Source organism: Echeneis naucrates, chromosome 13, assembly GCF_900963305.1.
Source record: "Echeneis naucrates chromosome 13, fEcheNa1.1, whole genome shotgun sequence".
Taxonomy (NCBI): Eukaryota; Metazoa; Chordata; class Actinopteri; order Carangiformes; family Echeneidae; genus Echeneis; species Echeneis naucrates.
The window spans coordinates 2,196,461-2,221,855 of record NC_042523.1 but is presented as its reverse complement, the minus strand read 5'-3'; the positions used below and the strand labels follow the sequence as shown (position 1 = coordinate 2,221,855).

The following is a 25,395-nucleotide window of genomic DNA, read 5'->3' as shown; positions in this document are numbered from 1 at the left end:
TGTAGGGTGTTGTAACCAATATGAACTTTGTGATTCGATTTATCATGAATTCATAATCAAGAACTTCAACATTAAACCATTGGAAGCAACACATTTTAAGCCAAGCTCAGACTTCTCTTTTTGTGACCTACTGACCTACACAAAAACACACAAACACACTTTTTTGATACATTTACAGCTGCTGATTCAGCAACACAACTCTCTGCTTCATGTTTCTTTAAGTTTCAGCATGGAGGGAGTGAACCTTTCATTTCAGCCTCCCGTGGTAATTGAAATGATGTCTCACACATGGAAACACAACATTGAGTGTTTCCTACAGGTTGAGAAAAAATGAGCAGTGAAGCCACGGTACCTACCGTACACACTGATTTTACTGTATACAATGGTGCTGAAAGTAAGAAACCAGCACCAAACACTGACACTAGTTTCCAATATATCAAATCACAACAATTCTATCCCTCTGGTTGCACTTTTTTGTTGTTTTAACACCAGTTTCATGAATGCAAGCACCATCCCATACATTTTTACTTTGGTAAGTATGAAATAAGTCCAGGGCCCAACTAGAGCTGGCTCCAAGTTCAGTGCACAATTTTGAGTGTAAGCTCGGTCCAAATGTAAATTCTTTTTCAATGCAACCACACTATCACTTTACTGTGAAGTACTCTGGAGCCATAGACTGAATTTAGTTTGAAAATGTGACCAATGTCCAGCTATCAAACTAATGTTTGATGAAGCTGAAGGATCTTTGAGGTTGTTGGTTCATGGTCTCTTCATGATTTCTCGTCATGGTCATTGGCGCACAAATACTTTGACTGATTGGATGCTTCACCTTGTGTGTTGTTTCAGTTGTGCCTTTTTTCTGTTGAATCTGGAGTAATTTGTTCGTAAAAGTCCTTCAAGTCTATTTAAATCGCACGGTATCTCTCTCTCAGAGGCTCTCTGAAGACCCTCTGAAGACCTTCTGAAAAAAGCTTTGGTTACAGTGGTACGATTAGACTCTCCATTTCCTTCAAATGCTGCCTTCATTTTTTCAGGTAACAAAGGCTTGTATGGATGTCTCATTCACAGAACAACCTGTCCCAAGATTTATCTAAGATCAATTGGTTACATCTTTATGTCCAGGGGCCTCTGTCTCTTCTTCTGTCGCTTTGAGCAGGATCACATCAAATTGGGTAACAGATTAAATTTTATGCTGCGCTCTCTCCAAAGTTACACAACAGATACTAAGATAGATAGAGTTGAGCAACTATTGAGTGTGCACCATTTCCTGGGTCTGAGGGATTTCTCTTGGTCATTAAGATAAAAGAAGGAACTGTGTATGTGTGTGTCTGCGTGCATGTGTATACATGTTTTGTAACAGCCTTCATGGAGCAGTGATCTAACCTGAGCTCAAAGAGGGAAAGTGTAGAAGCAGAAGGAAGAACGTGGATAGACAGGGGACATCAGGTGTGTGTTAAAAGTAAACAGACACACCCATGTCAGGCTTTTGTCATGAAAACACTTCCCATCTTTCCTCCTGAGATGTGAACTCTTGTTTCATGTATCTACATAGGTGACATCACCTGATGGTTTGTGAGCTGTTGTTTTGAAGCCTGAACCACTAGAAACCACTTTGGCTTCACCTGCTTCTAGAAGAGAAGGTGAAGCTGATGAGGAGGGAGGTGTATATCTGACCTGCTCTGTATTCTGTCTTGTTTTTGTACAACAGTCTGTGAATCACACAGGAGCTATATCCGCTAATCTATCATGGGAATGGGACCATTGTTTAAAAAATGAACATCATTGCGCATCGAAGATTTTAAACTAGAAAATGTGACCAGAAATGTATTGATTGAGTCAGTAAATCAAAGCAGAAATAGGCAAATTTTCCCATAGATGCGAAGACAAAATTACTGTCTGTAATTGCCCCCTGGTGGCCATTGTGTGGAATGCAGTTTTAAAGCTCCACACTGAGACCACATTGTTTTATCAGACCAATTTTGGGTCGTTTGTTCTCAATCGTGGACTGATGGACTTTCCTCAAATGTCTGAATCCAGAACTAAGAAGGAAGGGGTGGAGCTACCATCAATGCAAAATGCACTCTGGGATCGCTTTATTAGGAACACTTTACACCTCCAATAATGTGGCAGCAATAGATCAAGGTCAGGAGTTTCAGTTCATGTTCACATCAAATATCAGCTGACAAAAAGGCTGCAATCACTTAAATAACTAACAATGACAAAAACTTCAACTACAGTAGTCCATTCACTCACTTCACAACAATTGAAACCATGCCAGCTTCCCTTCCTGTTACCAAGAACAGAAACCTGAAGCTGCAGTCAACACAAGCAGTGGACAGACGAAGATCTGAGGGGTATTCCAGAAAGTGGGTTATGTGAAAACTCGGAGCATGTTAACCCTGAGATGAGGGGAACTCTGAGTCAATCACCACGGTAACAGACTCTGTGAATATAACCTGCTCGCTGGCAAGTTTTCTTTAAGAAACCCAGAGTTTCTACCTGTCTCCTCCCATACAAAGACATGGATTGCCCATTCATTCCCAATCTGAGTGATATCGAAGGCCAAGGAACTCGAAATGCTTTATGTGGTGAGAGATTAGATGTCCTGCCGTTTCCAGAGGAGTATCTGTCATTTATCTCAATAACATTCTCCGGCCATACATCACCAACCTCACACACTGTGGATGTGTGCTGACATCACAGCAAAATTTATGTGAGCTTTTTTTTTTTTTGTTTTAACAGTAATGTTCTTTACAACATCAGTGATGCAGAACACTTTGGAAAATCGACAGTGTGTAGAGCTGTGAGAAAAGTAACTCTCCCACTGAAACGGCTGTTCCCAATGATGGGATGTAAGAAACATCAAAGAGGAATTTGAACAGGATTTAGAAATCATATATTCTATTATTTTAAATGAAATACATTGTACTGCTCTCCCTGTGGCAGCAGACAGTGTTTCTTCCTTATCGTCCTCCTCCTGTGATGCAGGAAAAAATTCTATTTCAGAATACTTCGAACAGCCATCTGAGGCAAGATCTGAATCTGGAATACTTACAGCTGCCAGGTGTTTAATTGTTTCATCGGAGGCTGAACGCGGCAGATGACACCATCCACAACTGTTGGGGGGGGGCGATATATATATACAAGAAGTGCTATATCTATAAATTTTTTATTAAAGACACAATTTTATACTTACATCTGATGTACGCACTTATGTCCTGGGGGGTGACCCCGGGGTGCCCTGAGCTCCTCAGCCTCCTGGTGGTGGCAGCTCCACTCATTTTTCGGGCCTCTTCCTTCTTTCTGTTTGCTAAGCAGAATTCAAATGTTAATCCCTTTTTTTAAATTAGTAGATTTTATTTCGTTCATGTACACATCATCACTTTTTGAATTACTTCAATAAAAATGGGTAAACATTGTATGATGTGTTCATCTACTCAGTGGGCTATTAAATGAGATTACGTTAAAACATTTTGTTAGGGGTTTAAATCAATATTTACTTTGTTTAATACCTCAAGTCAATTATAAAAAAATATATAAAAAATCAAAGTGAGGTACGATCATAGAACGGCAAAATATTCCTAAGCCTTTTTGAATGATGTTTTGATATTTCATCATAGGCCTGCATTAAGACCTCCAACTCCATTGGGCTGAAATAGCTGGATCTTTTTTTTCTCAGTTGTTATGGTGGGCTCAATTGATGATGGCTTTTCATAGAGGTTGTACACGCACGCAACTCAAAGTGAACATATTCAGAGTTGATTGAACCACCTCAGATCAGCTGTTCTGGAACTGGATACTTCCCCATCTCAGAGTAAGTCAACTCAGAGTTCAGGGATAGGCTCAGAGTTTGTAGAACCTCCTACCTGGAATACCCCCCCAGTCTGATGGATTTAAATTTCAAAAATATTTATTGGGAAGGAAGAGGACTGAAAGTGTGGACATCATGTATAGACTGTAGGAGCTGAGCTGGGGAAGCCGGGTCTTCAGGGTTAATATGAATTGGATGAGATGTTAAATGGTCTGAACATAGGAACATTGATTTAATCTTGAATGTTGTTTGTATCAACAAGACACTGGTTTGGCAGGAAAAAACTGCCTGGAGCCTTTCATAGCTCCCATTTCATGCATCAAAAACAAAAGCCTGAGTCGCTGCTGGGTCCAGGCCTGGCCAAACTTTCCTGCTCAAATTTATTCAACAACTTTAAGTTTAAGTTTGTTTTTTTTTTTCTGCCAATACTTAAAAATCTGTCTATTTTCATTCAAAAGAGATTTTGTTAATGGTTGTTTGTGTGTGTATGTGTGTGCATTCCTGATGCTGAGAGTCACCAGTCATTCCTCTGGTAAACACTCACCTCACAAAAGAGTTGACACAATACTCATTAACTTTCCTTTCAACTCTCTCTATCATCTGTCACCTTGCCCTGAGTCACATGCGACCATTAACTAGAAAATTCCTGACCTTCACATCCTGCTGATCCTTCTGTTGTTGCCTTCATTCCTACAGACTCAACATTTACTCTTGGTGTTGTGATGAGACGGCGTTTTTGACCAGCAGGCAAAACCTATATCCATAGGAATTTATTTTAGTTTTACACACATCTCTGCTGTGTTTGCATCATGACTCCAGAGTTTTCAAGACGTAATGAAACACAGCTGAATATGTTTTTTTTTACACTAATTTGCAAATAAAATAAGAGAAAGACAAGAAAAAGCTACAAGGGTGCCTGTAATGTTCTATTTCAGACATGGTGAATCAAGCATGAAAAAAAGGAAGTGGACTGGTGTCTGATCACAGCATTTTTGCCCGATAGCTGACTGTTGAGGGCACCAACCCAAGAAGTGGACATAGGTTAGCATCTTTAAACTTCATTCTATGTAGTGACCATCAGGGTGACTCTACTGATTGTTAAAAGAAGACAGATTGTATTGAAGTCTATGGGAAAATGTTCCGACTTCACTCTTGATTTATTAGCTCAGTAAACGTGTTCCTAACGAATATATGGTCTCAGTCTCTAGCTTCAAGTCTTAGAATCTCAGCGTATACAACAGAGCAAGAAAATATGTTGATCTGCAGATCTATGCATATTTATAAACCAATCAGTGTCAAGTGGCAACACATTGTTAGGAGTTTAGACAGCACCCTTTGCGCACTTGCAAAAATGTTGCCCTATCTCTGCAGTCCAGTCCCCAGTCACTTCCCAATGCCTGGAGTCTGAATATAAATGCCAAAAATAGAAAGCTAATGTTAAACACAACAGGGTTTTTTAGATCCAACATTGGGGTAATTGTTTTCTGCAAACCAAAAAATGTATTACAGCCATCAAATTCAAAACGGATTCAAAGTATCCAGAGAATTCAGGAGGTGCTAAAATAATTATGTTTAAGTTCACAATCATAAAAAACTGTCCAAAGGTCTCATCAAAGTTGGACCTTTATTTGTTATGAGGAGAAACGTCATCAACATGAAGCACAATACTGCTGAAAACAGATTATTTCATTGAGGAGGTCCAATTTCGGCAAAAACGTGTTGACACTTTAATATCCCGACGCGTTGTTGAACTCTTTTTGTTTGCGACATTTCCGACCGCGCCTGAAGGCACCGTCAGCTGTGCCCCCTCCCTGCTTGTCCAGTGGGTCGAGTCGCGGAGAGACGGGTGGAGCTCCATTCTCCCCCTTGACTCCCTGACAGCGTCCGCCGTTGCTGCCGCCTCATTCCGGGTTTCGCTGACACTGTGAGACGCTGATCCGATCCGAGCCGCCACCATGACTCCCTGCCGTAAGTCACGAACCTGCATTAGAGAGCAGTATGATGGACATCACGTTGTTTAAAGAAGCAAACAATTCAAGAAATTATTGAGTTATTCTACTGTCTAGTGCACAAAAACATTCAAATCATAATTTACTTTAAAATGGTTGATGAGAGTCTAAAGTCCAAAGTGACGCTTTATAATCCAAGCTGGAACTGGAGATCAGGCTCTGAAAACGACAGGATGGTGAATGTACAGCATAGTATTTTTTTTATTTTTTCATTTTCTTGGATTGATTCAGGTGAGGAAATTGTGAATTGATTAGATTCTGCATGGCGTTGGAGGACTGGCTCAGGTGTGTTCAGGTGTAAAGGACGGGTGAGGTCAGAGGTGACTGAAGGTGGAGTTCATCACAAAAAAAAAAAATGAGTTGAGCGCTCTTTGGAACTGTGTTAACAATTAGTATTTTCCTTTGAGAATATTGTCACGTATATCATTTTGCTAGAGGTTGAGAAACTTGGAAGATATTCTATGAAGACTGTGCCGAAATTCTTCTGAGATATCATACAAAATTTCATTATAAAACAACCTCAGGGTAAAAAGGTCTTAATAGCACCTGCTGCTTTTCACAGTCATAAAGTGAAGGGGACTTTGACCTCCTCCCCACCCTCTGAAGAAAAGACTCACAGATCACTGTCTTTGTGGAGAGTCTTTAGTTTTCTTTCTTTTCTTTTCTTTTTTTTTTAGCTCTTTTCATTTATAGTTTTGATTTTGTTGCTCTTTCCTGTGTGTTCCTGTGTCTGTGATTTTCAGCGAAATACCTGTCAAATCTAAGTGTGCTAGCAGACGTTGCTCATTGATAGAGCGTATGCTTTGCATGCAGAGGCTCTGGGTTCAAACCCACAAGGCAAGCCAGTGGTAGGTCCTGAGCCTGGATAAATAGGGAGGGTTGCAACAGGAAGGGTATCTGGCATAAAATCTGTGGCCAAATCAATCATGCAAATCACAGAACTGACTTGCTGTGGCAACCCCGAATAGGAAAAAGCTGAAGAGGGGGGAAGAAATCTGTTGATATGAGCAGACTCAGTCAGAGAGCAGCTGATGGAGAACAAATATGGACCTAAAAGAGTGTGAACGCTGAGCTGAGACTCATCAGGTCACAGATCCCCTACACAGGAAGCATCAAGCTGAACAGCTAATTGATAACCTGTTTGATGTTGGGTTAACTTGGTCTGGTATAGCATCAGTTTCGCAGCTTCACAGTAAGTGTTGTACATGCCGCTGTTTTTTGTTGTTGTTGTTGTCAGATATATCAGCTGGGTTACTCAGTTTTGGTCTGGGAATTAAGCTTTGAAAGAAGCACGTAGAGTGGGCCTTATTGTTCTTATAAAGAGTTTAGAACAAGCAGCAGCTGTTAACAGTGTTGACATGACTAAAGGGTAAAACCTGGCATCATGACCAACTGTCCTCTGACCACGTTGTCCCACTTTGCTGGTCCATCTCTGGATAATCTCTCTCTTCCGGAATTGCAGTCCTCTTGCAGGTCTTACTTCTTGTTCAGTGAAACCCTCATAGATGATATAGAGTCCGCCAGCCTGTCTGGTCTTTAATCAGCCTAAAGGGTTGCATTTCACTGATGCTCCTTTACCTTTGCCAGGTCCCTGAATCAAATTCAAGTATGCTCTTAATTCTCCCTCAGAGACTGTAGGTCTGCATCATCTACTGGACCTTTTGAGTGGTGAGAAAGTGGAATGAAAAGCCAGTAACAGGAGTTAAAAACCCTGCGTTGTTGTCTGAATAACAGGAGCTATCCTAAATCAGCTGAGTTGTTTGTTTGTGTGTGTATGTCTTCACTCTGGGTTTGTGTTGTTCTGTAGCAGAGAGGTGTCTCTGACATGTGGACACACTATGACTTCAGTCAGCCTAAGCATTGACACTGTAGTGTTGTGTTCATGGACATCCTCACTGAAGGTCTCTACACTGCTACAGTGTACAGGAGGGCAGTTTTTGGAAGCTACAAACAAACAAAATGATGAGTGATTAATGTTCAGTCTCTCTCTTAATCTATCTGGCTGTCGCTCCTTTGAATGAATGAACCCATATATAAATCTAATCAGTTCTCTGCAATTCAAACACACGCCACCCGCTGTTTTCATTTGATGACTGAAGAATTTTAACTTCCCAACGGGAAAAAAAAAAAACTCAGTAAGGACAGAACTTCTGTTTATGTCTGAACCAACCTGCCTTTCACATGATCTCCTTTGACCTTTTACCCATTAATGTCGGCAACCTCCACTGAAAGTTCATCTTAACTGAATACATCACCCGTTTTCAACCCACTCTGCTTTGCAGTGTTACTCTTCCATGTGATCAATCAACTGGATATCAGGAGTAATAGTAAAAACCTTTAGAGCCAGTCTTACTAGTATATTGAACACAATTACGTTTCATTTACTCTGAACACTAAGACAAAGGTTATACCAGCTGATTAACTAACTGTCAAAGCTCCTCAAACTTCACTCCACTGACCTCCTGCCATGTCATGACAGACAGCTTCTTCGGCCAATCACCTGCCCTGTAAAAGCACCTGCTTTTTTCCTCATAGTCTTCAGCTAAGTTTCATCAGGGGATAGGAAATCTTTACAGGACAGTTAACAGCTGCTCACAGACGCTGTTATTTGATTAAATCTGCATTTATTATAATTCTGCACCAAGTCCAGGATCGGCTCTTTGTGGCCTCCTTTTCTGCTTTTTAAGACAGACCCAACTGAAGTTATTCTATTATTATTTGTTGTAAAGTTGTATAGGTTTTGTTTTTTGTAGATGTTGTAGAGAAGGGCACAGTCCTGCAGTTAAACTGATCCCTAAACTATAGGGACTTACTTCTACATCATAAGTACATGGTAAATGCTGTAACAGTGTTACTGTTATAGCTGTTCTAAATGCATCATATTGACCTTGATAGTTTGCTCTACTGGTTCTCAACCTATGGGTCAGACACCTTAAAAGGGTCACAGATAAATGTGATGGGTCATCAGGTGATTGAAGTTTTTGGACTTTAGATTGAGCCTAATTTTCTTTTGAGTTGGAAGTAATTCAAATGAAATCAGGAATTCAGAGAGAGACGGTTAGTATTACTTGAAAGGCTGGTTCAGGTTGGAGGACTGGGTCAGGCATACAGAGAGGAAGTGGCAAACCCGGTGAGCGTGGACTAAACAAAAGAGATGGTTGTTGATCTACGGAGAAGGTCTGCTGACCATTGCCCCCTGCCCATCAGTGGCTCTGAGGTAGAGAGAATGAAACAATGAAATTCCTTGGAGTCTGTGTCTCTAAGGACCCCACCTGGACCACCAACACTTGTAAGGCACAGCAATATCTTATTATGAGTATGCCTTAGTCTAAGATGCACAATATTTTAGACTACAGAGAGCCACCCCTCCCCCTGTTACTCTCACCGTCTTCTACATAGGTCCTGTGGGGAGCATTGACAGGCTGCATCATTGTGTGGTTTTTTTTGTGTTTTTATGCACTGCAGCCAGCAAAACATTTCTTCAACTCCATGCTTTATATGCTGCCTGAATCACAATCAAGTTGAGTTTTAGGTGGGGGGACTGGTTCAGGTTGGAAGACTGTTGGGGTTGGAGGCATATTTCCATCTCTTCTGTACTTCTAATGACCAAAGTTCATCTTCAAAAGAAGCAGCCGTTGTCCAGAAGTTTTTCAGTGGAAGATCAGGACTCTGCTGCAACAGCAGCAACCATGTTTCAGTTGTTTTAAATGTTTCAGTGCTTCCTGTCTCTGCTGTGGCCCCATCCCCTCTTTAGGGAACAAAAAATCTTACATTTTTCTGAGCGGCTGTTTTCCTTCACAAATTCTGCTGGGTTAGCAGGATAACCTAATGAAAGACAGATGCAGATGGGTAATAGTCCTCGGACCAGACTAACATCTGCAATGTGGGTTAGGTCATTTGATAAACAGGTTATTTGATGTTCAGCCTTAAATTGTTCCAATCTTCAGTGGAGTTCTGAAAGCTTAATGTTATCCCGTCAGGCTGGACCTATTCAGTAATTCTGCTCGTGTCCTCATCCCTCTTCTCACAGCATTTCATGTCTGCCATCTGCCTGCAGGCAAACTTGTGCAAGCTGCTGTTATGATTACTGAATGTGACACTGCAGTCTATCCTCTGTGTGTCTTGAATGTTAAATATGTCCGTCATGGCTGGAAAGTTCAAAATCTATTCATATGTGACATATTAAGGAGAGAATCGGGACCAACACCTAACAAACAAAAAAAGAGAGAGAGACTGCTGTGTTGGGCTGAATTGTGTATTTATAACCTTTAAAACAGACCAGCTTCATGAGTGTGTACTTCAAAAATATATTTGTACATGTGTCCTATTCAAACTGTCATCGGCTCCTTCTATTCTACAAACTTTATTGATGTATTGGAACTGTGTTGACTTTGCGTTGAATTCACACTGTGCTGCCCTCGGATCACCTGATACCGTCCGCTGGACTGTGATTATGTCAGATAATCAATCATCGTGAATCAGCTCCACTAAGACATTCTGAGACCAGACCTAATGAGGAGGTGGCTGATGGGACTTTGGAACCACTAAAGTTCTCCTTTATCTGAGCAGTTAACCTGCTCTTATAACTGTTCGTGTAGAGCTGGGGGATTGAAGAAAGCAACACATTGACATGTAGGATAAAATCAGACAGTGGTAGAAGTTTCTTCTATTTTGATATATGAACGAGCTAGTTGTGATGTATTTTATTGATTTAGTTTCACTGGGGTGTCAGACACTTAAGAATATGTAATGTTAGCATTAGCAGCTCTTTGCTAACCAATCCAGAAGAAATCTTGTGAGTTCAGCATCAGGTTAGCATGCCTTGCCCCATCAGCCATGTATTATGACAATGGCTGAAGGTCTTGTCAAATGCTACCAAGACCAGTAGCTCAAAAATCTATACTCACAATAAGCAGCAGGAAAAAAATTGTTTTCTTCAAATTTGTTTTCTTGGTTTATTGGCTATGACACGGTGAAAGTAAAAGTAAAAGGGCGCACAGTCTTCCCATGATGCCACCATCACCCCAAAATGCAGAGATTTCAAGCTCAAGAAGAATTTAATTTTAGAAGTGTGAGGCCCCATAACACCGTATTTAAGGAGTAGGATTAAAATATATACTTTAATTAAAGAACAGAGGTTATACAGAAGGGCCCTGATGACAGTTCTGCCTGTCTTATCCTTATAACAAAAAGAAGGAATTTCATTCACTCATTGCACTCAAGGATAAACTGATTCATTCTTGGTGGTAAAAGGTCAAACACCAAGGTCATTGTGACCTCATTACACTTACACTAATTAAACCTTTATCTGCAAAGCGCAACTTCTCAGCTTCTGAGAAGTGTGCTTGCGCAATTGTGTTGTCGGTGATGTGCTCAGTTTAACTGCTTGGCAGAGAGATTACACCATAACAGGGTGCTTCTAATGTTTTTTTTCCAGCTGAAGATGGTAGAGCTGATATGCAGTGGATGTGTCCATGAGTATTCATGTTTATGTGTGCACCTTTGTGCTGGCAAACTAAAAGTTAGTGCTCCCTTCACCGATGAGGAATGTTCATTCAGCCTTTTAGAACCACGTTACAACTTTTCAGTTTTTCCCAAAGTCTCCACATATTCAGAATTAGCTCAACTTAATCTACTTGTATGTAACACAATAAAGACTGTAATAGGAGATAGTAGCTCAGAAAACAAGTACACGGCAAAAAAAAAAAACTAAACAAAATCCTACTTTTCTAGATAAAAACACTGAAAACCAGAATAACCAAAGAAAAGTTGAACACGGAAAGTTACGCACATGTTTTCGTTGCTCTGGAGCAGATTTGAAGTTTCTATTTCTATCTGATCAGGGGCTCTGCTCATTCTTTGGAGCAATAATAATTAAAAATCACCTGTTAATCTGTTTTTCCTTCTGAATCCTCATTCAGACTCACAGTTCCACATATTTACAGTAGCCAAGCTCTATCCCTGCAAGGTTTGTCATACTGATCCAGTATGATCTTCAGACCATGTTCATGGACACAAAACAGAAAGTCACTGCTGCTCTCTGTGAGAGACGTCAGTTTGAGGAGACATGTGACCCCCTTTAACTGATGGAAACTCTAAGTGAGAACCTTACAAGTGACAGAGCTGAATGATAACCTCTTTCCTCAGTCTGAAGCTCTGTGGGACACTGCAGCTTCATCAAGAGTCAGACTGACGCTAAGAAATGTTTCGACATCACGTGTGTGTGTGTGCATGCAAAGTGGAAACAATTGACAGTGAACTCATGAACTCATGAACTCAAATAGTTGAGATGTTTTTATTTGCTGCTAAGTTATTCCAGCTGCTGCCTTGTTTAGTTCTGCAAAAAGACATTCACCTGAAGTCACATGATCGAATTCAATGGCAAATGAGACAGGCAAGTACATGAGTCATCAGCAACAGGTTCTGATGGTGTGACTCCAAAAGTTGTAAAAAGATGTCAGATTGTATTGAAGTCAATGGGAAAATGTTCTAACTTCTCCCTTGATTTACTAGCTCAGTAAACCTTTTCCTGATGAGTTTATGGTCCCAGTCTGTAGTTTCAAGTCTTGATTACAACATGAGCTCTTAATTTTCTTTTTAATAAATGGTATTCATTAGGGCTATTATGCGACTAACAGGCTGTGCCACCCTATCAGGACAGAATAAGAGGAGGGAAGATCCAGCCGAGCCCCGAATCATCTCCGCCTTCTCTTCCATATGTGGTCTCTACTGGTATCCAAAATCAAGATGGTGACAGCCAATTCATATACTGTTGGTCTGAGTGGTTTAGAAGTTCGTGCAAACACCAGCTCACAAACCCTCACCAGGGGTCATGATTACTGCGCATTGCCTCAGAATAGGAGATTGAGGATACAGGCAGAAATTAGTTTCCTCTACAGGGTCTGGATTCAGTAGAGGTGCTGCTCTGTCCAAACAGAGGTTTCCTTGTGGTAATATATGGTCAGGATTCTTTCTAGTCTTCTTCCCATTGGAGGTCTTCCAGGCTCATCCAACTAGCAGAATACCTTGGGGTAAACCCAGAATACACTTGAGACATTGTATATCTTGCGTGGTCGTGCTGCTCAGGCGGCAGGCAGCTGGACTATGCTAGAATGTTGCCACTGTGAAATTTTGATAGTGAATATTAAACACCATCATTGCCATCATCACTGGTCATTAAACCCATTCATAGAATTAATACTATGAACAACTGAAGAGAAGTGGAGCTACATACTGAACTGACTTGCGAGAAAGTGACTCATTTCCTGACAACATTTTGTTAATGCATTGTCAACACAGGCTACTCAATCTGCATTGAACTGAACTGAACTGATATATTTAGTATTGTACTTCTAAACAGAAACTGAGTCTTATTCTGAGCATGAGTTTTGTGACCATGAGTGTGTTTTCATTAGCAGTGTGTGCTCTATCCTAATGGACAGAAACATGTGCAATGCAGTGAAGTTCAGTAAAACAACGGTAGAGTGTCTGATAAAATGTCTGTGGGAAGTCAGTGGTCAACTGTCAGCTCCTTTAATCAAACTATTGTTTGTATTTTTAAACTTACTGTTTGGAGGAAACATTGAGAACTTACTGTTCTCACTGTTTCCTCCATGCAGACATACATCAGCTGATTATCTATACACTCATTAGTTATGAAATACACTGACGTGCACAGTCCACCCCAGCTGCAAGTCAAGGCTGAGGGTTGGGTTAACATCTGAATGGTTATCTGCTTGTCTTCCTGGTTTCCTGTTTGTGCGTTGCCACCTACTGTGATGTTTAAATGTTGTGTTGAACACATTTGTGTGTGAGAAGACAACACACATGCAGGCATAACATGCTAACGCTGCCATCAGCCTGGCAGCTGCTGCACAGATCTGAAGGTTTCATATTAAAATGAGCTAATCATATTCATCGTGATGGGAGACTGCCTTGTTAAAGCAACTATGGTGTCTTGTTCCCTGTAACTGGGTTAAACAGATTTGATCTCTTGGGAGAAGTCCAAGATGCTGTGAGACACTAACTAGCTAAAAGAACCTCTGTATCTTCAGGCCAAATATTGAACAGAATTGAGAGCATGGCATTTTTGGGTGACAGGTGGGTGAGCAACACAAACTCATTTCCCAAGTCTTTGACTATTTTTTTGGATTAGGTAGGGGTTGGAGGCCAAGATGGTGTCAGTGAAGCAGTTTACCTAATTTCTAAGGTTTATTGTTCATGAGCTGTTGGCTTCTATGGAAATGCTACTCCAAAACATTTAATGCACCAGCATCCCGCAGTTACTTGTGACTACAGAGGGTGCCATTGGCACAACATTTTATAGTATAAAATTTACGGAATTTTGCTATGACAGAGCAGATATCAAGTTTATGACTTTCATCACACAGATTTACAGACATTTCAAAACTCAGTGTCTTAAAGCAGTTTCCTCTCTTGTGTTTGATCAGCAAAATGACATGGACACTGGTGGGATGCAGGAAACCTGCAAAATCTAATGTTTTCTTTTCAGCATAAACAAACATGAAAATCTGTCTTCAACTCTGCCTGCTCAGAATATGTTGCAAAGATTTGGAAGCTGTGTTTTTGTGCACATCTGTGATGAGGTCAATATACTCATAATGCCCTGTGATGTGTGGATCTGTACAGATGTGGGTTTACAATCATAGTTGCCCATACATCATGAGGGACACTGGGCCACATATTTCACTGAGGTACATTCTATTATTATGTTAGAAGAAAATTTTGCTAAGCCTTTCTTTGTTTTCTGAACAGCTTGCAAACCATTTTAAAGACTTCTAATAGTGGTAATTCTTGATGGAAATATCAAATAAAAGTTACATATATAGTTATAGAGGCCTGGTCCAGACTTCAGCTTCACATTCAGTCTTCAACTCATCAGCTCTCAGCCTTGATCATATTTGACTATGATGGGACTAAAACCCACAACATTTGAGCCACTGCTCACTGCAGCACAGAGACTGTTATATAGCGTGAAACATAAAAAAAATTGTTTTAAATGGCTCAGATTTATGGATTTCACAGAATGAGAGTCAGTGTCACTGCAGACCAGACGTTTTCCTGCCTGGTACAATGCTGTCACCAAAGCCTTTATTTATAGATATATAGGAAATGAAAGCAAATTGGCACCTTAGACCACCAGACTTAAAGCAAAAATCAGTTTTCTACTATTTAAGTGTTTTATATTAGGTTCCTATGTGCTCCAAAGGTTGAAAAATAAAGCTTTTAAGAAATTAGATCTAGATTCACAATCTCAGCTCGGGCCGCTGAGCACTCAGATCAGCCAAACTGCTAACTCAGACTTGTCACATTTCTCCCATATCCGTGTTTGTCTGTGCCCCTGAAAATGAGTCTCACAGTTTGAAAACCTCTGTGCCAGGTATGACCCCTGCTTTAAAGAATAAGGACTAAGTCCAACATACAGTAGAGAACGTGCTGCTGGACCACACCCAACGGTGAGCAAAGAGGCCCACACAGGCCCAGAGTCCTCGACTCAGCCCATCGCAGTATCGCTGTCCTTTCCGCTCCCATTGTTTGTGTCCACGAGCTTCCCTGATGCCCTGCGACCCTCTCAAAGAAAACAGATTGTGTATTAGCGCGACTGGGCTCCGCCTGGGTTTCCTGAACCTGCCGCCGGGGCCGCTGGGTATTTACGGAGCCAACATCACTGAATATCTTCCCATTTTGTCCTGCATGTTTAGCACCAGTGTGTGCCTGTTTTCCTTAGTGCTCATGTTTGTGGGCAGTACTTTCCTTCATGCTCAGCTTTAAAAAAGCTGTGTGTGTGTGTTTACATGCATGTGAGCTGGTGAGACTGGAAACCAACAGCATCCGCTTCCAGTCGAACACACAAACACACACACACACACTCTTTCTCTCCCTCTCTGTTGTGATCTTGGTTTAAGTTTTATTTTTATTTCTTTTTATTTCCTCTGAAATGTTTATTTAATCGATTATTGGAGGAAGATCAGGGTAAAGTCCATGTGTTTCATTCTCCATGAGTTATTGATTGATTCTCATTGGAGCAGCTTTTGGCAACATTAATGGCGACATTATTTCAATAGTGTAGCATACTGTTGTGTTTCCACTTTTTAGACCAATCAGTGGTTGGCAGGTAAATGTAATGAAGCTCATAAGTAGAGAACAAGGAGCTGAAAACACTTGTGCAGTCCAGTTATGAAGGTACTTTTTGACTGTTTTCGAACTGACTGATGATTAAGATAATGATCATTAGTCCTACCTCTTTTCTACACACCAGGATAAGTCATGAATGAGTTATTAAAAAGCATTAACTATGTTTAGAGTGAAGTAGAGCTGATGATTTGAGAGCCATTTGAAACCAGAAGAAAATATATTTGGAGGAGAAACTGGCGCTGAGGAAGAGTGAGGGAAGGATCTGACCAGTTCTGCACTCTATTCTATTTGGGGGTGCAGTCTGTCAATCACACTAGCAATCCCTGCTTTCTGGTCTACATTCCACTCAATGGAGCCATTGAAAAATTTACATATTACATATATCGTATTGTATTGAAGAAGACATAAACTAGCGACTGTGACAATTAACTCATTAGGAAAACATTTACACAGCAAATAAATCAAGGGATACATTTGGATATTTCCCTATAGACTTCAGTACAATATTTATTTATTTTTACAACCAGTGGAGCCACCTCCTGATTGTCTTTAGAGAGAATGAAGATCTTGAGCATTGCCCTCACCTTACAGCCTTGTTGTGTACATCCATTTTGTGTTCAGCGTGTGGTCTCTACCGAAGGTTTCACATAAGGCCTCCAAGATAACATTATAGAGACTGTGTCCATGATTATAGGGATCTCACGACAGTTGGAGACATTATCAGCATTTACACAATAAGAGGAACAGACTCGCTTGAAGAGATTTAATTCATTCTAAGGTGGATCAGATTTTCAGCCGTTGAATCACGGCTTCGGTTAGCGCTGTTGCCCCACATTAAGAAGGTTGCGGGTTTGGCCCGTGCGCTTGCGCTGGTTTCCTCCCACTGTCCAAAGACGTGCATGTCTAGGTTAACTGGTGACTCTAAATTGCCCGTAGGGTTGCCCGAGTGGTTGTTCGTCTCTGTCTGTCTCTCTATGTTAGCCTTGTAGAAGAAGAATGAGTCATGAGTCATGAATCATGACATGAGCTGATCTCTGCTTAGTGGAAACCTGCAGCTTGTTAATGTTTGATGAATTTATGTCCTAATGGTTTATGGGTGTGGGAACATGTGACATCATCTGCTTTCTAATTGGGTAAGGCCTGACGCCCTGCCATCAGAGGAATGACTTCAAAAGTAACATGATATTTAATGACATTTACTATGTCCACTCACTGAAGGAGTTTCAATCCTTCCCAGAGTTTTAGGGTGTTTTTGTAGTCCAGCATCAGTATCGTTACCCTGGTAACCCGCAGGCCGCTTTACTTGTTCTTTGAAAAAAAGGTGACAGAGCCTTGGGCATGAGTGCCAGATCATTGTGGATCGTGAGTATGGTCAGTTTGGTTGCGATCACTGAAGAATCAGGCTGATGATAGTATCGGATTTTCATTTATGTTACAATCTGTTCACACAGGAGCAACTCAATGATGATTAATACATAGATATAAACAGCTTTCCATTGTTCAATCAGCCATACAACATTTTCATCACTGAGAGGTCATATGGATAACAATGATTAGCTGGTTACCATGGTTACCTGTCAGCAGGTGGGAAATATCAGGTGAACATTTACTCATGAGGCTGATTTTGAAGCAGAAAAATAGTTCAGTGTGAGGGTGAGAGACTTTGACAAGAACCAACCCGTGATGTATAGATGAGTCAGAACATCTCCATCTCTGGCCATTGTGAGATGTTTCTGGTCTGCAGGGGGCAGGACATACCAGAAAGGGTCCGTGGAAGGAAAATCACTGGACCACAAGGTCAATGGACCTTGAGCTAACAGAAGAGCTACTGTATGTCAAACTGCTGAAGAAGATAATGCTGGTTCTGTTAGACAGCTTTCAGAACAAACAGAGATCATAGTTTTTTGTGTAGCTGCAGATCAGTCAGGGTGACAATGCTGACCCCTGTACATAACCAAAACCTTGTACAGTGGACACATAAGCATCAGAACTGGACCACAGAACTTTCTAGTCTGCTGGATCAGACATGGCACCAGGATGCATTATGGAAAGAAGACAAGCTGGTAGAGACACTGTGATGCCTTCAGCAATGTCTTCTAGCAAAATCACATGTCCTGCTCTTTGCATGGATGTTACTTTGACCTAAAACTGGCCCAGACCAAGTCCAGGTCTTCATGGAAACAATAATTTAATGGCAATGGCCTCCTTCAGCAGGTTAATGCTCCTTTCCACATTACACTAACAATATTCAAATCTATTTCCATTGCTGATGGGTGTATAGTACCTATAACTATACAGTACCCAGCGCCTTATAGGCAGACAGTATGTCACCAAACATTTACTTCAGTCCTGACCTCTGTGTTATGACTGTCATAAATCGACCATCTCAGTGAGTCTTCAGTTGGATTCTTATCAGTAGCTCAAAGGCTGAAAATAGGACCACAACATTATCTCTGAACAGAATAGGCACATTATTCAGGTTAATATGAATGAGATGCTGGCCTGTGAGTGGAACCACACTGGAACAACCAAAGAATTGGATAGTGGAATATTTCAAATCCACAAACTTCAGTGGCTGATGGTTGAATAATGGACAATATATTAAAAAGATTTTAGTGAGGATCACAATGAGTGTTGTCCAGGAAGTCATATGGTGGGAAAACCTCAAGATCTTTGGCAGAGATGGCTACAACAATAAAAAAATAAAATAACAATAATTTTAAAATCCTTTTTGTATCTGTTTTAAGATCACACTTTCACGTTTTATTTGAAGTATTGAGCTCCATAAAAAGATTTAAATTTAGCTTTGAGAACCAAAGACAATCTTCAAATGGTTTTATATCGCTCCTCTCTTGAGCTGTAGTGAGGACAGGTCAGTCAGCCAATCAAATCAAAAGATCAGAGAGCGCGAGAGATTGGTATTTACCACTTTAATCATTCAGGTAAACACTTAGAGAATCCTGAATCCTGAAATGTTGGATGGTGGTAAGAAGCAGACGTCATGAACACGTTACTGCAGTCCTGACGGTTAATGTCAAGGCCATGTTTCTGAATACAAGCTAGATGTATAAAAAAGAAAGATATCTATAATAATAATAATTAAAAAAAAGAAAATCTCACCTATGGGACCTTTAAGTCAGCTGACGGCCTGAGTGCCCCCTTAATGTAGTTCAGTTTGATTTAGTGGCTGTGTTAATTTAATTTGGAAATAAGTTAAATCATTGGTTGTTTCCCTTGTAATCAGTATGTTCAGCTCTGGTTATGCAATTTCTTTACTGGAAAGTAGAAATTCTTAAATATTTCAGGCTGTGGATGTTACAGAATCTTGTGGGGGGTGGGTTGGGTCCACTGTCTTTTTCACCTTTTCTGTGGGACAGTTTAATTGTGTCTGACTTCAAAAATCATTATCTTTTGATGAATTTCATAGGCTCCACCCTCCCTGCCCGCCCAGCTCCATCATGCCCATCCTCAAGAACCTCCCAATACGCCTGAAAGGTGGTGGTCCTACTTTAGACAACACACTTATCCTCCGCAGAATGAGCCTTAATATCACCCCCCATCATCGCAATCCCTTTGATGACAATGACAGCATCCATGACAACAGTGGCCATGGCAACCACTGGTCACCTGGCAGCTCACTCTTGGATGGCGATGTGCCAAGGGATCGCAACCCGTTTGAGGATGAGGAGGATGAGAACGAAGCCAATGAGGGCAAAAAGGGAAGTAGTGGAGGTGGAGGTTCAGCAAAGGGTTCCTTCAAGTTCAAGTCACCACTGAAGACGCTGGGAAAATTGGGTAAAAGCCTGAGAGCATCTGGGAGGAGCAAAGGAACCGAAACCCCCTCCCCACAGGGATCGCTGCAGGGAACCCCTTCACCTGTAGAGAAGAAGAAGAGGGGAAGGAGGAGCTCCGAAGGAAGTCTGCTCAGGTAAAGTAGAGACACGAACAGTGGAGGTGGGAAGAGAGGGATAGAGACAAGGTTCTGAGAGAAAATGGGATGAGTTTGTGATTCTGATAAAGATGATGAAATTTGAAGGTAAAGAGCGATGGTAGGAGTTTGTTGAGGCAGCGAGCTACAGTCGGACAGATTTATGACAAGACAAGTTCATAGGTTTGTGGTGGGGAGTTGGGCTCAGGAGATGGAGGATGAGCTGAGTCTACCATTTTTTTCACCCATATACTTCTCAGGTTTGCAGGGAAATATCGTGACACCTTCAGTTCCTACAAAGAGTCGCTCGCCAACGGGGATCTGAACTGTTCAGAGAGCGAGTGTGACTTGACCAGCCGTCGCCTGCCTTTCATGAAGATGGTGGGCCTGGGGAAGCTGAAGAAAGAATCAATGGCTGACCACTCATCTCAGGGCCCAGAGGAGCAATTGGTACCAGAGGAGGTGGTGGAGCAGGTCAAACCCAGAGAGCCACTATCAGGTGAGCAACAGGTGGAGGGAAGGTTGGGGCAGAAGGCAGACAGACAGGTCAGTGTAGGTGGACGCACAGCCAACTGGGTTACATTCAGAAGCTGTAATTCTCCAGGAATTTCCACAAGGGCTCTGGAATGTATTTGGGAAGTGTGTGTGTGTGTGTGTGTGTGTGTGCGTGTGTATGAGAGACGAAGATCATAACTATTAGGCCGGTCCTGGAAATTTCTTAAGGACATCTATTGTTTATCGCAGCCTGTTTACGCTTCTGTTTTCTAATGAATGATGCAAATATGTGTGTATGTGTGTGTGGGGGCTTTCAGTTCCTCCACACCCTTGTTTACACCCTTGTTAAAACAGTTGCTTTGCTTTAAAACTCCCATTGAATCACCTCAGAACATACAACACTGATAAGGATAATAAGATAAGGTAGCCTTTATTGTCATTGCACAGGTGCCTGTACAATAAATTGGGGTTCCACTACTGAAGGTGCAGAAAAAAAGAAAGACAGGAACATAACAGTATATTAAGACAAGTTAGGCTCAACAAGAGAAATCCACCTGTGAATAAATAATGTTAAATATATAACCAAGCATGACCACACTATTGTTATTGCACATGTCCATGGGGTGTTTTTTTATTTTTATTTTTTAAACTGTCCAACATTCCACTGTTCAGCAAGCTGAATGAGTGGTGACCAGGATAGATGTGCTCCCTGATAATCCTTTTAGCTCTGGAGATGCATCAGGAGCTGGTGATGTCTTCCAGGGAGGGCAGAGGACATCCAACTGTCTTTTCAGCGGAACAGATCACCCTCTGCAGCTTTTTCCTCTCAGCTACTGTGCCGCCGGTGACCACACAGTGATGGAATATGCCAGCACATTCTCAATGGTGGAGTGGTAAAAGGTCAATGACAATGATCAATGATGATGATGAGACTCACACTAAGTTGAACACAGGGTCTTAGTTCCTTTTTAGTTTGAGCAGAAAAAGATGAAGGATAGGTTTGAGCTTATTACACCACAATGTGCGTAGATCAGGTTAGTGTGTGTGTGTTTAAATAGCACATAGCAGTGATGCGGGTACAAATAATCCCAGCTCATTTTGTTTAGCAATGAAACAGGATGCACATGCGCACACACACGCAAATGCACACAGTGATCTGATCAGAGACACAGAGGTTCACTGGCTCTGGATGCTGTGGTTCAGCTGCAGCGTTGTAGCTTTGTTTGACTTCATTATTTAAGCATCTGTGATGGGGTTCGGTTCTGAAAAGAGTCAGCAGTTACAGAGAAGTTTATGAAATGTCCGACAGTAGATGACAAAATTCTGATTGTCAAGTTTCACACTTTCTGCCATCTGATACCATTACACAGAGTTGTCTGATACACATCAGTTGCGCATCTGCACTGAAGGTATGTAGCAGTACGGCACTGAACATCAGCACAGTTGCCTCTGCGTGAGTGGCAAATGAAGATAAGCACCACCATCCTCCTGCACATGTGATGGTTATCAGCCCCTTTAGGGCTGAGCCTGAACATGGTATTTGTTAAAATCCAAAATCTTTATGATTCAGCCTGGGAAACAAATACAAGCATGAAATAAAAGTGGTCAGACACCTACAACCTTTAGCCTTTATCATGAATAGCATAAAACATTAAACTTTTTATATGTTAAAAATATGTTGATGTTTATGATGAAGCCAAATGTTTTAAATCTTCAGATGCCTCATTTTGGAACCAGAGCAGAAGGTGGTGATGGCCACGTAGACCCACAGAGATCAGCCTCTTCTGCTGGACTGATCAACACACAGCCAGAATCAGTCTCTGTAACACTCTCCCTTTCTCTCTGACCAAGGCCCCCCCCCAAAAAAAAAACAAAAACAAATTAGCAGCTCATTCACCAGACTTCATAGAAAGTAATTGATTTTTATCTGGGTTTTTCTCAGAGACATAATTTGATGTGTAAGTACAGCTGGTGTGCAAAAGCTAGGGGTCCTCTGATTGTTGTTGATAAACTGAACCAACCATTATGTGAAGGTTGTATTCAGCTGTAATAAGCAATAATTACCTTTCGAACTGTGTGTGAGCATCAGCGATGATTTGTTTTGGGTCAGACAGCCCAAGCTGGGAAGTGAGTTGTTATGAAATCAAATATTTGCCTGAGCTTGTGTTTAGTTAAAACTCGCTTGTCTCCATCGTGTTTGTGTCTTAAACTCTTTGTTAATGTGATGCTGCTGCTGGTGTGGGTTACTGAGAATTAAACGGTGACACACTGATTAACTTACTGATTAACTTAAACAGAGGCTGAGGTAACAGCTGGACTGTTAGCATTTAACTTTTCTCACTTGTCCTATGCATTAAGTGTGCAATTTTTCTGATCCTGCAGCAGTTTGACTGACACTAGACCTGCTGGGTTAATTACATGACTGCAGGTCTCTACATGTCACCACTAAAGCCAAGCCGGTTGTATATGTTGTCCAGTGGGATTCTTTGTGAGGTGGGTTTGAGAGTCATGATATCAGTCTTTGTCATGTTTTATTCACACATATTTTGACATTGTGTCATTTGAAGCATCAGATGATGCTCATAGCTCAAACAGGAAGTCAGTTGATAAATGGATGAATGATGTCAAGTTTGACTCTGGACTCCCGGATGTCAGTGTTCCAGGTGGGACCTCTGGTGAAACCTCATCTGTTTCAGACTTGGAGCTCAGGTGACATCTCTGCTGGTTCTTTTGTTACTACATTCGCTTCGACCTTCATTTTGTTTCCAGGAATAGTTTATCTTTATTTGAGGGGAGGACAATATTGATGGAAGAAGAGCTCCCCACACACACTTTATGAAGAGTAAATTCTATAATGGTGTGTTTCATTAATCCACGCTCATGTTACCCCAGAGTCATCTCAGTCAAAATCATCAGCAGCAGCTCTGCAGGTGGTTTGATAGCAAGTTGTGGCATGTCCACTTTAAACCTGAGCCCTGTGCTCAGGTTTAGGCTGTGTAAACCATTCATAGCACAGTTATGGTCACAGTTGTGTTACTGCCTCAGTGTGTTGATAAGAGCCTCTCACTCAGGCCTGTCAGGAGCAGTCAATCATTAGCATGTCCTTCACTTTCAGACCAACCGTCTGCCGCCAGATGACTTCCTGTCACATGCCGCTTATAGCAGTTATCTGACTTCTGGCGTCTGTTCTGACACACACTGAGAAACTGCTTTGTGACCCCCCAGAGAGTAAGACCTGAACGCAGAGCTCTGGAGGTTTGCTTTTAGCTCTTATGGATGTTATAAGCACATTAGTTTGTTTTGACAGTGACATGCTGGTGTTTACTGCCTGAAGAGATCATGATGTGCAATATGAAAATAGATGAAAACGTCCCCTTTGGGAGAGAAACGGTTTTCAGTCTGCAGGAGAGATGCACTGATTGATGAGAAAAGGCTGGCCAGTCACAGAGGTCCAATTCTGTGCTGGTCACATTTACATTAATCTACCACAGTGGTTAATGTCAAGCACACAACAGCATACAAACTACTTACACACACAACATGGTGTCAGAAATTATGCTCTTCCACTTGACTACAGGAGACACAAAGCGGCAATCATGGTTCGAATTACGGGGGAGCTAAGGGGAACTTGGGAGACGAGCTCCCCTGAAAGCCTGCCCTGAGACATTCAGGGGGAGCACTAAACAATTGTCCACTTTAAGCTATTTTTTTGGAATTTTTGGAAATTTTTGGAATTGAAGGAATGATATGAACGGTATAATCGTTGGATTATCCTCAAATTATATTGAAAATGTCTAAATGAAAACAGCCATGTCTTGGACAGTTTGGATTTCTGAAGAACCATGCTTAATTTGATCAAACTTTGGTCATATGCTCAATGTGAACGCAAAAACTCTGCTGCTTGCCGAAAGGGCAACTCCTTGCAATGGGAAAGACAGCATCTGCTTTCCTTAGTTGGCAGATAGTCTGTGGGTGTCTTTTCTCAGTAATACTGTTATTGCCGGCACCTGGATAGTGATATGCACATATGGTGGGAAAGTCATGGTGCACACTGTAAAACAGGGCTCCCCGAGGACCACTGTGTAATTCGAACCCTGGCTGCAATTCATTCAGAAAAAGAATAAACAGCATTAATTTTAACAGTAACGGTTTACATAGGTAAGCCACAACCTGAAAACTGGTAAAATGATATTTTGAGCTTCAGGTCACTGAGGTTGATTTGTGTGCAATTGGTCTGAATCACGTCTCCAGGCCCAAGCCCAACCTACTGGTAACTGAAGACGGTATCTGCTGCCGCCTCCCACACTCTGTTTAGTTAAAAATAAGGGCCAGAGTTTATCCCAAAATAGATATCAGTCCCTGATGAACAGAGGGTTGATCTCCTCTTCCCCACACTGCTCTTTTTAGACGTCAAAGTTCAGGTGAGAAGCTGCTAAATTGTGTGTCCTGAGAGTAGCAACAGCTGACTTAACCCAATGGGAAGGGAAAAAATGTGAAAACATAGCTCAGATTACCGGCTGCAGAATCACAATACAGCTACTGTTCACCCCCCCCCAGCCCACAGACACACACAGATGGCACACACGTATATTCTAAGTAGGTACATAAAAGCATTTAAATAGGTACCATCTTAAATTGCAGATGAACATATACATCTTTTGCTCTGTGTATGGATCTGAGCAAGTAAAGTCTGACTCAGCTCACATAGCTGACACGTTGATCACTGCGTATTCATTGTGTGTTCACAGAATCTTCAAGGTGTATACACTGTATGTTCATCGTGTGTTACTTGTTCACTGTGTGTGTCACTCAACTATGTGTCTGCAAAGCTTTACCCGATTCACTTTTGCTTCCATTGTTGTCGACAACTCCCCACACATTTCATCTTTTCACAAGGTCACAAGAATCCAGACACCTACCCTCTAGGACTAACAGTAAGCAGCTTTAAAAATGGACCCACATGGACCTGAACTGGCTTTAATGCTGTGACCTATGAC

The 25,395-nt window shown here is 41.4% G+C and overlaps 1 protein-coding gene across 3 annotated transcripts in view; it reads left to right on the top strand.

Annotated features, from left to right (window-relative positions):
- Positions 1-25,395, top strand: part of LOC115052729 (exocyst complex component 3-like) — a 44,386-nt gene that overhangs the window by 1,892 nt on the left and 17,099 nt on the right. The window contains exons 1-3 of one of the 3 annotated variants that reach the window (XM_029517016.1): positions 5,645-5,779; positions 19,403-19,903; positions 20,164-20,402. In XM_029517016.1, the coding sequence (XP_029372876.1) occupies positions 19,434-19,903; positions 20,164-20,402 (709 nt within the window). In that variant the 5' untranslated portion in view covers positions 5,645-5,779; positions 19,403-19,433. Of the gene's footprint in view, positions 1-5,644; positions 5,780-19,402; positions 19,904-20,163; positions 20,403-25,395 lie in introns of those variants that run through there. The other 2 variants (XM_029517018.1, XM_029517019.1) reach the window with 2 other exon arrangements.